The 12,673-nt window shown below is 52.6% G+C and overlaps 2 protein-coding genes across 3 annotated transcripts in view; both read right to left on the reverse strand.

Moving 5' to 3' along the window:
• Nucleotides 1–1,482, reverse strand: part of sh3d21 (SH3 domain containing 21) — a gene marked incomplete at its 3' end in the record, with an annotated part of 5,703 nt that extends 4,221 nt beyond the window's left edge. Inside the window, exons 1-4 of the mRNA XM_019882769.1 lie at nucleotides 1,344–1,482; nucleotides 414–571; nucleotides 281–338; nucleotides 107–216 (exon numbers count right to left, since the gene is read on the reverse strand). Coding sequence (XP_019738328.1) covers nucleotides 107–216; nucleotides 281–338; nucleotides 414–571; nucleotides 1,344–1,347 — 330 coding nt within the window. The remainder of the gene's footprint in view (nucleotides 1–106; nucleotides 217–280; nucleotides 339–413; nucleotides 572–1,343) is intronic.
• Nucleotides 1,483–3,220: 1,738 nt separating this feature from the next.
• LOC109523563 (thyroid hormone receptor-associated protein 3-like) overlaps nucleotides 3,221–12,673 on the reverse strand; it is a 13,337-nt gene continuing 3,884 nt past the window's right edge. Inside the window, exons 2-11 of one of the 2 annotated variants that reach the window (XM_019882781.1) lie at nucleotides 10,604–10,771; nucleotides 7,558–8,427; nucleotides 6,860–7,453; nucleotides 6,154–6,326; nucleotides 5,899–6,010; nucleotides 5,187–5,271; nucleotides 4,563–4,732; nucleotides 4,305–4,464; nucleotides 3,885–4,019; nucleotides 3,221–3,796 (exon numbers count right to left, since the gene is read on the reverse strand). In XM_019882781.1, the coding sequence (XP_019738340.1) occupies nucleotides 3,572–3,796; nucleotides 3,885–4,019; nucleotides 4,305–4,464; nucleotides 4,563–4,732; nucleotides 5,187–5,271; nucleotides 5,899–6,010; nucleotides 6,154–6,326; nucleotides 6,860–7,453; nucleotides 7,558–8,427; nucleotides 10,604–10,740 (2,661 nt within the window). In that variant the 5' untranslated portion in view covers nucleotides 10,741–10,771 and the 3' untranslated portion in view covers nucleotides 3,221–3,571. Of the gene's footprint in view, nucleotides 3,797–3,884; nucleotides 4,020–4,304; nucleotides 4,465–4,562; nucleotides 4,733–5,186; nucleotides 5,272–5,898; nucleotides 6,011–6,153; nucleotides 6,327–6,859; nucleotides 7,454–7,557; nucleotides 8,428–10,603; nucleotides 11,053–12,673 lie in introns of those variants that run through there. The other variant, XM_019882782.1, reaches the window with a different exon arrangement.

A 12,673-nucleotide genomic window follows, 5' to 3' on the forward strand; every position in this document is an offset into this window, starting at 1 on the left:
ACCACCGGGGGGCGAAGCCCGCCGGGTCGACGGTCCGCTCGCGCCTGCGTCTGCGTCACAGGAAAGCCTCGCGGGCTCACTCCTGTCACGAGATGCGAAAGCTCACCTCGCTGAGGATTTCCACCGTCTCCCCGACGACCAACTGCAGCTCGTCCTCGTTCACGGGGCTGTAGGCAAACACCACCTCGCACGTCCTGGCTTGTTTCATCCTCTTGGCTGGAGAGACGAAAGTTTAGAGGCAACGAGCAACCGCGGATTTAGCGAGGACCGAGGCGCGTACTTGTTCGGATGCTTCTGGGTTCCCGCTTGCTGTTCCCCGTCAAGTAAACGGGCACCTCCTGGAAAGACCGCCCCGAAACACGTGAGCAAAGCGGAGAGCGGGCCGCTTCGCCGCCGCCGTCGGCCAAACGGACCTTGACAAAGTTGGCCGGGAAGATGCCTCGCTTGCCTCGCAGCTCGCCCTCCAGCCAGCCGTCCTCGCTGGCCTTAGTGACATTCTTGACCACGTCCCCCATTCGCACCGTAATCTCGTCCCCCATGGTGCCCTCGAAGTTGATCAGCACCAGAACCTCTGCGGCACAACGGTGGGGCACGTCGTTCCAATCTTTCGGCCCGCCCACGGTGACGCCCAAACGTCGCGCCGTCGAATCATACGTACATAAGTAGCCGTGAAAATTTCGAGGGAAATGTGAAGATGAATGCCAAAATGCGCTGCGGTGGACCTCCACTATTTGCGGTTATATTAAAAAACTTTGGAATAGACATTCGCGGCCATTTGATATTTCAGTTTATTTTGCCGCACCGGTGTCAAACTCGAGGCCCGGGGAGCCGGGTACGGCCGGCCGGCCGGCCGCGTTGTTTGATGGGACACGCGAAAACAAATGGCAGTGCGTCGACTTCCACGACCCTGGTTAAAATCCCAAAAGGTCGTGCGCGTAATCACGTTGAGATTTTGTGCTCATTGTGTTCACGCTCACTCAACAATCATTCAACACACTTTGAGAGCTGTCTGATTTCAAAACGAGGACAATGCGTTGTGTACAAATCATAATCCGATGACACGGTGAAACCTTGATTTGGTTTCAGTGTCATAACGGCCCTCGGAGGGAAGGCGGTCGACTCTGGCGGCAAAAACCAATTTGCCCCCCCTCCCGTTTCGCACACGGCAAGTGGGCTTTCACTTCTGAAGCGCTTCGGCGCTCCAAGCGTTTGCGTCAACGTTGTCTTCGCAAGTACGTCGTCCTAAATTCGGACTCCGGGTTCTTGAATGGCAAACGGCTTTCGCGCCCCCCCCCCCCCCCCCCCCCCCCCCCCCCAGCAAAACAAACGCAAAGTTGACTCACCCATCGCGTCCGACTTGGGGTCTTTCGCGGTCCGAATTCTGCGACGTCGTCTGCGACCTTCTTCCTACTCGTCAAACGGGAACCTTCGGCGTTCCCCGAGGCTCGTCGCGGCAAGTCGAAAGCGGGGAAGGAGGGGGAGGGGTCACTTACTTGCTGCCAACGTCACCGCGAGGCTCAGGCTTGCGTTTCTGGGAGGAGTTAGTGCACCTTGTTTTCAGTCACTTGCTGCCAACGTCACCGCGAGGCTCAGGGCTTGCGTTTCTGGGAGGAGTTAGTGCACCTTGTTGTTGTTGTTGTTGTTGTTCGGAAAGAACCAAAAATACTTCGACACTACCGAAAAGCAGAACTGGAAGACGAGAAATGGAGTCGCGTACTTATCACGTAGGTGAAGATGGCGGGACGGGGAGACTGAAACGCCGCGACGGAAGATGGAACTCAATACGTTTGTGTTGAGTTCCATGTGACTCATCAGTCAAGAGTTCGCATACTTGCAATGGGCACGATACAAAAGCAACAACGTGTCATTGGAATGTTGAAACTTTAGCGGACGCACGAGCGCTTTCCTTCCGCACTCACTACCGCGGTACAACATGTTTTGTTATTCACTTGATGTTCTGTTTTGTTGCATTGTTTTCGATTTTCCGAGTGTCAGTGAAGTCATCATTTCATTGGCGGGTTTTTCAGAGGCGGCCCTAAAACGTCTCTCGAGTTACGTCAAATACGTCTGTGTTTGCTTCAGTGTGAAACAAAATGAATAATAAAGTGCAGATTTTAAAAAAAAAAAGCGACACGACAGCTCCGTTTGCTCGCCACAAACGTATGGGCGCTGAATGTTTTGAAGATGCGAGTCATTTGTTCCAGTTGCAGCTGCCCGGAGACGTTTGCGTCGTCGTAGCTCAACTTGTCCCCAACCTTTCTTTTGTCTCGGACCGCTCCGCACTTCACTTCCGATCGATTCTCCTGGTGCAGTTTTGGAACGGAAATGTGGGCTGCAAGTGGCACAATTGGGATAACGCGTCATGTGAACAAAAACTGGAAAAAGGAAAAAAAACGACTCACACGGGTATTTGGAAATCGGGCCTGATTCAAACGCGGAGAACGATCAATCAAACAACCAATTCCCGCTGTCGCGCCAGTTGCAGCTGCCTGGAGACGTTTGCGTCGTCGTAGCTCAAACTTGTCCCCAACCTTTCTTTTGTCTCGGACCGCTTGAGACAAGGAGATGCTGTTCGCCGACCGCCGGCATTTTTTTCCGTCGCTTTTAAATCGGCAGTTTGAAAGCACCGCTACCGACAACGATCGTGATCGAGTAATTCGACATTTTGACGAACGTTCATTCATTTCAAACGGTGTTCTTGTACTGCGCGACAAAGGAGATGGACCCGATCGGGAACACGAAATACGCGTTCTCATGTAAACAGAAACCCTTTTTCGAGTTACGATTCCCACGTACGGGCGTTAGCATCACCGCGACTGGCAAAAGACGACGCGATCGATCGCTCCTTTCATCCGGCGGCTTCCGTTCAGCGCCGACAGGGCACGCAAGTTGCTAAGCTAATGGAAGGATTCCAAACATCGTGTTGGATGGTCTCAGTTTGGATCATTTTGATATCCGACGTCGCCGCATGGAAATCCGGTTGAAGGAACATCAAAATCCGATCGTATATATGTCAAACGCACACGTTGTTTTCCGATATCTCTCGAGCTTAAAGCTCCGACCGAGAACAACGGAAATTCCAAACGAGAAGAAGAGTCTCCTCAAAAGTCCAGGAAGTTTGTTTGATGCCCAGCGACTGCAAATCCAACGGACGAGCTGACTTTTTGATGAGCCTCGAATACCCGAAGTAGGTGTGACACAACCGTGACGACAAAAAGCATGCAGTGTCTTACAATTTAATAATCGTTTAAAGGCACGAATGGGATGGCTTTTTTTTTTTTTTTCATCCCAACTAGAACTAGAAGAAGCGTTTCCCCCCCTCGCTTGACTGAAGTCTTGGTTTTAAAAGCCTGGTGGTCATTTGAAAAGTTCCAAGGCACAAACAACGTTTTTTTTTAAAAATCCACCAGTCATTTTCGTAAAGCATAACAAAGAGCACCCGGGAAGCGACGTGGAAAACAGCGTTCCACCGTGTTGTGCCTGTCAAGTGAGAGTCGAGTCTCATCTGCGGAATCTGCGCTTGTTGTCGAATACTCCAGTGGATGCGCGTCGCAAACCCCGTCAAGGAAGCTCAAGTGTTTCCGTCTTTCTGGTCCCGTTCGGCAGCGTCGTGCCGCGTGCCGCTTTTCTCTCCGTTGACCGGGAACCGATCTTGGGCCCGTGCGTTTGGCCCCCAGGCGTTGTTGGCCTTCCGGACGATGAAGCGGGGCTGTCCGCCGCCTGCTGCGCCGCATCCTCGCCCTTCCGGGTTGTCCGTCCGCTTGGCGCCTTCTACCCGGCCGTCTCTGTCGTCGTGCTGGGTCACGCGGACGGAAATACATACAACTCATTGTTCGATCGTCAAGAAAACGGGAGGCGAATGCGGGGGAAGAAAGCCGTCCTACCAAGTAGTACGTTCTGCTCTTCGGAGCGCATTCCTGATCCCAGTGCTCATTTCGGGGGGCCGCCGCCGCCATGCCTGGATTGCAGTCCCCCTGGTAGTCGGCCCTCCTCCAGCCCCTTCCGCTAAATCGTACTCGCTGCAGCAGAAATGCAGTTTCTCAAGCTCCAGGTTGTGGGCCAATGAATCCACCGTATTGATTACTGTGTCCCCCCAACCTATATCGGGGATCGCGGTTCGCCCCGCCCCCCGCTATATCGCTTTTCCGCACATCAGCCGAGGGGGGAGTTAAGCGTTGGGGGGTAAACTTTGCCGAGTCCCGTTCCTGACATTGCGGAATGGAGGCGGAAAAAAGTCAAATAGACCCCCCCCCCCAACCCCACCCCAAATATTGCCCAGCAGACAACTTCCAAAGGGAACTTACGCATTCTCTCCACCGCGTTTCTTTTTCCGCGGGCGTCTCAGTCGAAGCAAGCCGAGCCCCGTTCGAGCCGTCGTTTGCGGCCTCGGGCACGTCGTCCACGTGGGACTTTGAGGAGGACGATGAGGACGAGTTGGAGCGAGAGAACTTGCTCTCGCTGATCCTACAAGGGGGGCGCAAAGGGCACGTGCACGTTCCAGCAGTATCCCGCAATTTTCGTGGGAAATCTCAGGTGGACGGACGGGGGGCTGTGGCACGGACCTGCTGGATCTCTTGGAAAACGTTTCCTCCGACTGCCCTCGACCGGGGTCTGGGGAATGGGCGCCCCCGTCCTGATGATTGGAATCTCTTTCGCCGCTTGAGTACTTCTTCCGGCGTTCGATATCCAAGCGCAGGTCCGTTGGGTCGCCCTTGCTTTTGTCCCCGACGTCCTGAACAATGCACAAAAAGAACAAAGCGTCGTGGGGATGGACGGATGGCCTTGGGGGACGACGAGCAAGTCTGCCAAGATGGCGCGTCAAATAAAACCCACAGTACAAGCGAGAGCGAATCCAACTCAAATGGCTCATCAGTTTTCGCTTGTTTTTTTTGCGATCTTTTTTTGCATCTTTCCATGGTTTGGATACTTACAACGACAGTCAGTCCCCTCCGAGCGGCTTTGGGGCGGAGCGGCGTCCACGTTTTGACTTTGATCGGATTCGTGAGCCGCAGGCGAGGCTCGGGCCGACATAATAACCGACTCACGATAAGAAAGTCCAAGTGCCACATCATCGACATTCATTCATGAGAGGGCGGGCGGGCGCTCGAAAGGCGTCCGTTCCGGCTTGCTCAGCCTGCTGCGCCGTTTCCGTTTTATAAGGTCATAGTGCAAAAATATTCAGTCACCTTGTCCGCGCCATCCTCTGAGCTTTTCATTGCCTCAAAAACCTTTGAGTGTTTCTTAAAAGCGCTCGGCGAGACGTCGATTCTCCTGCAAGGGAGCACACGGCGACACCGGTTAAAGACAGGGGGGGGCGGGGCGGTTCGTCCGCCGCCGCGCCGAGCTACGAAGACACAACATCCGAATGAAGAACTAGACCAGGGGTGCCAAACATACGGCCCGCGGGCCGGAACCGGCCCCCAAGGAGGTTCGATCCGGCCCGCGGGATAATTTAAATGTGGGGGAAAAATGCGTTAAAGACACAGAATGAATATTTTAAATAAAATGCAATTCTGAACTATCACTGTTTTGATCACAGTCGAAGACAACATTGTTTTGATCGGGGAAGAAAACAGCAGTCTCAGTCTGTCACCGAGATAGACCCAACGCAGCAAATGATATGAAAGCGCCAATCAATGCTTCTTGAGACCAAAAGAAAGGAAAGAGATGAGATTTTGGTGATTCATCATAGCACAGTATGGTATGATGTTAATGGTTCGGCCCACTTGACATCTATCGAGTCCGTATGCGGCCCACAATGTGAAATGAGTTTGACACCCCTGAACTAGACCTTTGCCGACAAAGAAAACAAAACACGAGTTCGGGTGGGAACGGCGGAGAGAAATGCCCGCGGGGGTGAGCGTTGTTGTTCACTCGTGAGGGCGACTTGACTCTTACCTGTGAATCTCTGGGCTCTTTCTCGACTTGGCGCTCTCCCTCTCCGCAGCTTGTCTTTGGTAGACGGTGAATCGCTCGTTCAGAGTCATTCGGGGAGACGCAAAGTGCTGGGCTGGGCGAAAATGGAGAGACGTTATTCTCGCTCCTTTTCCATTATGTCCTATGCGCAAAATACGTGGTCGCGCAGCAAAGGAAGGCGCGGGTTCTCGGCGCAGGTAGCCTTTTTCCATTTGAGAACTTGATTTCGACGCTCACCTCCGACGTGGTGCAAGATGGCCACGATGTGCTGCGCAAACAGCTCGGAGGGAGTCCTCTGCATCGGAGCGGTTTGAACGTGTTGAAAGATGGAGCGGAACTCCCGGCCCCTCTTTGACCACTGCGCCAGGTCCTGAGAGAACTGTCGCTCCTGAGCTAAGATCTCGGAAGCGCTGAACGCGGTAACAAGTGAGTCAAACCGCCCCCCCGTGCGGCGGCGGCCTCTCCGCAGCTTGTCTTTGGTAGACGGTGAATCGCTCGTTCAGAGTCATTCGGGGAGACGCAAAGTGCTGGGCTGGGCGAAAATGGAGAGACGTTATTCTCGCTCCTTTTCCATTATGTCCTATGCGCAAAATACGTGGTCGCGCAGCAAAGGAAGGCGCGGGTTCTCGGCGCAGGTAGCCTTTTTCCATTTGAGAACTTGATTTCGACGCTCACCTCCGACGTGGTGCAAGATGGCCACGATGTGCTGCGCAAACAGCTCGGAGGGAGTCCTCTGCATCGGAGCGGTTTGAACGTGTTGAAAGATGGAGCGGAACTCCCGGCCCCTCTTTGACCACTGCGCCAGGTCCTGAGAGAACTGTCGCTCCAAGATCTCGGAAGCGGAAGCGCTGAACGCGGTAACAAGTGAGTCAAACCGCCCCCCCGTGCGGCGGCGGCAACGTCTCGAGCCAAGTCTCCCAAAACGAGAAAACCGAGTACTTACCCGATGGAGCCATCTCCGAGGAAGTCCATTCTGACATGCACCTTGGGCTCAGGTTTTCTCAGAGGCAACGGGGGCGAGTCCGCTTCCGCCGAGGTAAACATCTCCCTGTTTGAGCTCCGCCTCGGCAGTGGCATGAGAGATGGCGCCGAGGGAGGTTTGGCCACTCCGCCGGGTTGGCAGTCCAGTTCTTCAAAGGGCATTTCCCGCCGAGCCGTAGCGGCCGATTTACGAGCGGCGTACCTCTCCTCTCCGAGGGCGTCGGCTTCACCGTCGGCTCCCCGCGAGGGGGCCGGACGTCGCCGCCGCCGCCCGTCAAAGCACTCGTCAAACGGCTCTCCGGACCGACGCGCGGCCTTTGGAGGGGGCTCGTCCGGGTCGCCGTTGTTGAGTGACTTGAGGGGCGGCTCTTCCTCCGCCTCATCGGACGGAGGAGGCGAATCCTTGAGTAAATGGTTCAACGTCACTTTGCCGTTGGGCTCTTGCGTGCGGCGCTTTGAGGGCGGCTCGACGCCGGGTGCCGGCGCAGCGGCGGCAGTCGCGTGGGCTTGATCGTCCTCCGCGGGTTTAGGTTTTTTCGCGTGCTCCTTCAGAAACCTGAACCGAGGTCACACACACACAGAGAGAAGACAAAGCTAGCGCGACAACTCTATGCACAAGTAGAGAAGCGATGACAGCCGCAAGAAGAAACGAGGTCTTACTTTCTGAAGGCGGCAGAGATGGCCATTTTATCTCCGTCCGGGAATTCCTCGCTCTTGAATATGCCGAGGCTGGAAAGCATTTGGTCGAGCGCTTCCTGTGACAAGATATTGGTACAGGGTGCACTACAGACCGGCCGCCAAGAGGGGGCACCATTGTCGGCGTCATTCAGGGCAGCCTGGTGGGAGTTTTGGTGGCTCGGAACATTGACGGCGGGATTTTCTGGACCGGCTTTCTTTGGACCGCTGTTGCATTCTGCCGGGACTTTGCAGACCCCCTCGGTTGAGCCGCCATTTTGACCTTCTCGCGCATCGATTGCCTCCGATCGCTGCACATCCGCCCCGTCTTTCTGGGCCTCCTCGGAGGCCAAAAGCTCCTCCTCTTTCACGGCGTCGCAACTCTGATTCGCCACCAAAGGGACTTTTGGAGAAGAGCTGTGAGAGGAAGCGTTTGAATGCTGAGATTGCCTGGACGACGGAGAAAGCGATCGCTCCGAGTGGCGGGAGTGTCCGGGAGGAGGAGGAGGAGGAGGGGGGCTTCCGGAGAATTTCTGGGGGCCGGGTCGCCCTTGGGACTGGTGTTGGTGCTGTTGCTTTTGCTGCTTTTGCGGGTTCTGCCGCTCATTTTTCCAGTGGTTACGGACGTTGTTGTTGTTGTGATTGTAGCCCCTCCCACCGCGGCCGCCGCCGCCGCCGCCGCGCTGGTATCGCCCGCGGGAGAAGTAGCCCCGTCCTCTGCCTCGGAAGTTGTACGGCCTCCGGAAGCCGCGGTGGTAGCCCCGGAACTCGCGGCTGTTTTGGTATTTCTTGTCGCGGTTATAAAGTGGCGACGGAGATCTTGACCGGGACCGTGATCGAGACCGTGACCTCGAGCTAGAAGAAAAATCACATTTTGAGTCTGGACTCTGTGGGCCGGGGGGTTTTGTTCACTCACACACACACACACACACACACACACACACACACACGCACACACGCACGCACACGCAGACAGACACACGCATGGACGATTTAGAGTCTTAATTGAAGCTATGATGTATGCTTTTAGAATGTGGGAGGAGGCTGGAGTACCCGGAGAAATCCCACGCAAACACACAGACGATAAACAATGAAAAATCCACAGAGAAAACCTCAACCAGAGTCTTGGACACTCATTCTTACAGTCGAGGGAAGACAGGAAATAGCCCTGAAGTCCAGGTATCCTTCACTTCGGCCCTTGGGCCATAGAGACAAAAATCCTAGTGCTCCCTTTATGATCTTGGAACCTCAAAGAGAAACGATGAATGCCTGGATAAAGTCTAATTGACAAAATTAAAAAGTTCAATGTAGCCAACAGAAATTTATGAATGAAAAAGTATTTGCTGTCAGCTCAAAGTGCAGCTTGAAATCATATTCCTATTGGCACTTTTAAAATGGGTTTGATAGAGAATTTAGTGGACTTTTTTTCAACTGCGAGGAGCAATTCTGAATGTTGATTTTGAACGTGTGAATCACAAACAACTATAGTCATCAAAATTGCACCGTGAGTTTGATACAGTATTGAATCTTTTGTTTAGGTGATCAACGCCGGTGTCACAGTTCAACTAGCCTCCAGATTAACTGGCTCCCGATTCCATTTGTTGCCGTGAGGGCAATGTCAGTCCAGTAATTTTGTGTTCCCTGTCTTCAGATTCATCACATGCTACATCGAAATTGTTCAATTGCAGACCTGTTCAATTTTTCAAGAAGCACGTGAAACAAAGCGTCTCGCTTAAAATTTCCCACTTGCTACAAGAAATTGCAAACCGCGTACAAAATAAAAACTGAGTACAAAATAATATCAAGATAAAGATTGCCATTTGAACCCACACACACACACACACACACACACACACTACACACACACTCACTCACACACACACACACACAAGTATCTGTACTTCTACTAAAGCACAGCATATGAGTACTTTTGCCACCTCTGGATTTGGGGTTACTGGACAATACATGAAGTGCAGCTCATGCCAATGGCGCTGTGCTGTCGAAGGGGCCATGACCCAGCCGAGGCTTTTTTTTCCAAGTCGAGGTTCTGCCAGATTCTGATTTCTTTTTTGTTTTCATTCTGTGCTTCATTTGAAATCTTCTCCAAAGTACTTCTCCTCAACCACTCGCTCATCGAGCCCTCGTCTCCTTGATTGGCGATCATTCCATTCCGCCGTACATGACGGCAACGGGATATTTTGACAAAAAAAAAAAAAGTCACAGAAGACGTCCTTCCTTCTGTGCAGGACTTCTTCAGTGAAGTTGCCCTGTTGATGCAGAAAAGATGGCCTACCAACGTATAGTGACGCAATAGTTCCACACGGTGGCTCCGGTGCTCCTCTTTTTGCGCACGAATGGAGCCTCAACATCAAATATGCACTCGTCCGCAAATGACGACCATGACTCGATGCTGTTAGCTCTCTCGTATGTGTGTGTGCTCGGAGACATTTTGGGACTGGCCCCCCTTGGTACATCTGATGTGATGGATGTTTGACACCTGGTGTGGGGGCATGAACATCTTGTCCTAATTCTCCCTCGCACCATCGATGGAAATGTTCTAACGTCTAAGCTCGTCGACAAAGCACCCATATGTCTTCCGAAACCAAGGCACCCATCCAACGGCAACAAAAAAAAAGACATCAAAGGAGACATATGACAGACGTGCAAAAAAATGCAAAGAAAGAAAAACCACTCACCGCGTCCTTTTTTTCATTGGAATACCGAGCGATTCACGAGGCGCTTGCGCTGAGCCGCTCTGCACACGCTTAATGGCAGCGCTTTGCGCTTACTGTGTCACATGGCCCAAACCGGAGGAGGAGGAGGGCTCTCTACTCAAATCCCGTTTTGACTCTATGCTTGCCGGTAATGAGGGCAACCCAATTGGCCCGGGGGGGAGACGATTAATGGCAAAATCAATTGGGGAAAAGAGATTTCAAACGTCATCAGCCTAAGGCAGAAACAACCACAAAGCCATTTTTGAACACTTTTTTTTTCTTTTTTCTTCATTTTTTTAAATGGGTGAACTCTCTACCTGTAACGATGTCTCCTGGAGCGGGATCGCGACTGGCTTCTCCGAGAGCGCGAGGTGGACCGGGACCCGGAGCGCGATCGTGACCGGGACCTGGAGTGGCTCCGAGACCGAGAGGTTGATCTCGTGGCTCTGGACATCCCTGCTGGCAGGCCAGGCGCCCCCCTCACGCTTTCAGAGAGCAAAACAAGTATTCCATTCCGGTCAGAAGTTTCAACAAAAAAAGCAGTTGAAAGAAAACAAAAGTGAGTATCGGAGCTGCTTCAGTGGAGGGTGGAAGTGGTGTTAGGCATCAAACACATTGCTGGTTTTATTTTTGTCGCTGCTCCTCATTTGCATAGAGGGCGGACTTCGCTCGGTCGTTCTGACGACCGTATCTGGCGCTCCACCATTGTCTGGGCTGCAGGAAAAAATTGCACTGTAATTTACACCGAGTCGAAAGAGTGAAGTCGGTCTTTTGCGCAAACCGATCATTCTAGCCCAGGGGGTGTCAAACATACGGCCCGCGGGCCGGAACCGGCCCCCCAAGGAGGTTCGATCCGGCCCGCGGGATGATTTAAAAGTGGAAAAAAAAAATATGCATTAAAGACACAGAATGAATATTTGAAATAAAATGCAATTCGTGGATTATCCGCTAAGGGGGCACATTGTTTTGATCACAGTAGAAGACAACATTGCTTTGATCGGAGAAGAAAACAGCAGTCTCAGTCTGTCACCGAGATAGACCCAACGCAGCAAATGATATGAAAGCGCCAATCAATGCTTCTTGAGACCAAAACAAAGGAAAGAGATGAGATTTTGGTGATTCATAGCACAGTATGGTATAATGTTAATGGTCTGGCCCACTTGACATCTACCGAGTCCGTACGTGGCCCACAATGTGAAATGAGTTTGACACCCCTGGTCTAGCCTATAATCTCTTTTGTCAAATCTGAAGATAGGAACCGCGAGGCTCCGAAACACTGACTTGGCTGGACCAGGTGAAGTTGATACCAGTTGAGCCCAACAGGAGATTATATTTGCTTGCGTTTCTGGACCTGCTTATTCATTTGAATCAAGTCCAGATTGAAAACGCTTGCTGTCCAAAGTGTTGTCGTTGTTTTGTTTTGGGGGGGTTTTAGGCCACCGTTAGATGGCGGCTGTCGGGAGCTCCACGAGGGATCAAATCACCTGGTGGACTTTGGATAGAAAGGAAAGCAAGCGACTGACCGCATACGTCTTGGTTGATTTGAAAAGTGGCGCACCCGATCGCATTGGTGTGTGTGTCCTCGCTACTATTTTGGAAAGTATGAAAAGCGATCCGTCTGCCCGGCCGGCCCCTCCTTTTTGCTCTTCTCTCATAAGCACTACGAGCACGCTGCTCTGCTCTCTCTGTTCCTGGCACTTTGTTGTCATTGGCTTGCAGGGTGCAATTTCCTGAAGGCTCCAGCCTCAACTGAGCAGGGACTGAAGCTTAGCGGGGCGTATTTCAAGAGCGCGCCGTTCACATGGATGGGCTCCTTTGGGGTTGTGAAACGGCGCACTGTTTTTTCCTCTTGACATCTCTTGGGAGATGTTCAGTTGCATGACAGCAGTCGTTTCGGAACGACATTGAAAAAGCAAGCGTCAAGCAGGCGAACAATTAGCTTCCTCTCTCATTTAGCTAAATGCGGCGCTTGCAAGAAAGTTACGATTTCAATTTTGCGTCAGCAGTGGGCTTTCTGTCTCCGGGTTTCCACCTCCCGTCCGAGCTTCTGACAACATGCACATTTTGGGAGCACGGAGCCCACCGTTATCAGCCTCTGGCATCTGTCGGTGGTGTACCCTTTCACACGGCTTGTAAAAGTCTTCCATTTTCTGGCTTTTTCCTCTTTTGCTTTTTCTCTCAACGATCAAATCGGAGTCATGCTGAGACACAAAATGCTGGAGGGGAGGTCATGTCATGGATATATATTTCGACACACGTAGCGCACCTTCCGAGATAAAGCGATGGCCTGTGTCCCCTTAGGACCTTTCCCCCGCCCACTGCATTTTCAGTGTCTTTCTGGTACTGACATGGTAGCGAAGAGGGCCGGGGGGGGGGGGGGGGGAAGG

This window comes from Hippocampus comes, unplaced genomic scaffold, assembly GCF_001891065.2.
Source record: "Hippocampus comes isolate QL1 unplaced genomic scaffold, H_comes_QL1_v1.1 scaffold281, whole genome shotgun sequence".
In the NCBI taxonomy this organism is placed as follows: Eukaryota; Metazoa; Chordata; class Actinopteri; order Syngnathiformes; family Syngnathidae; genus Hippocampus; species Hippocampus comes.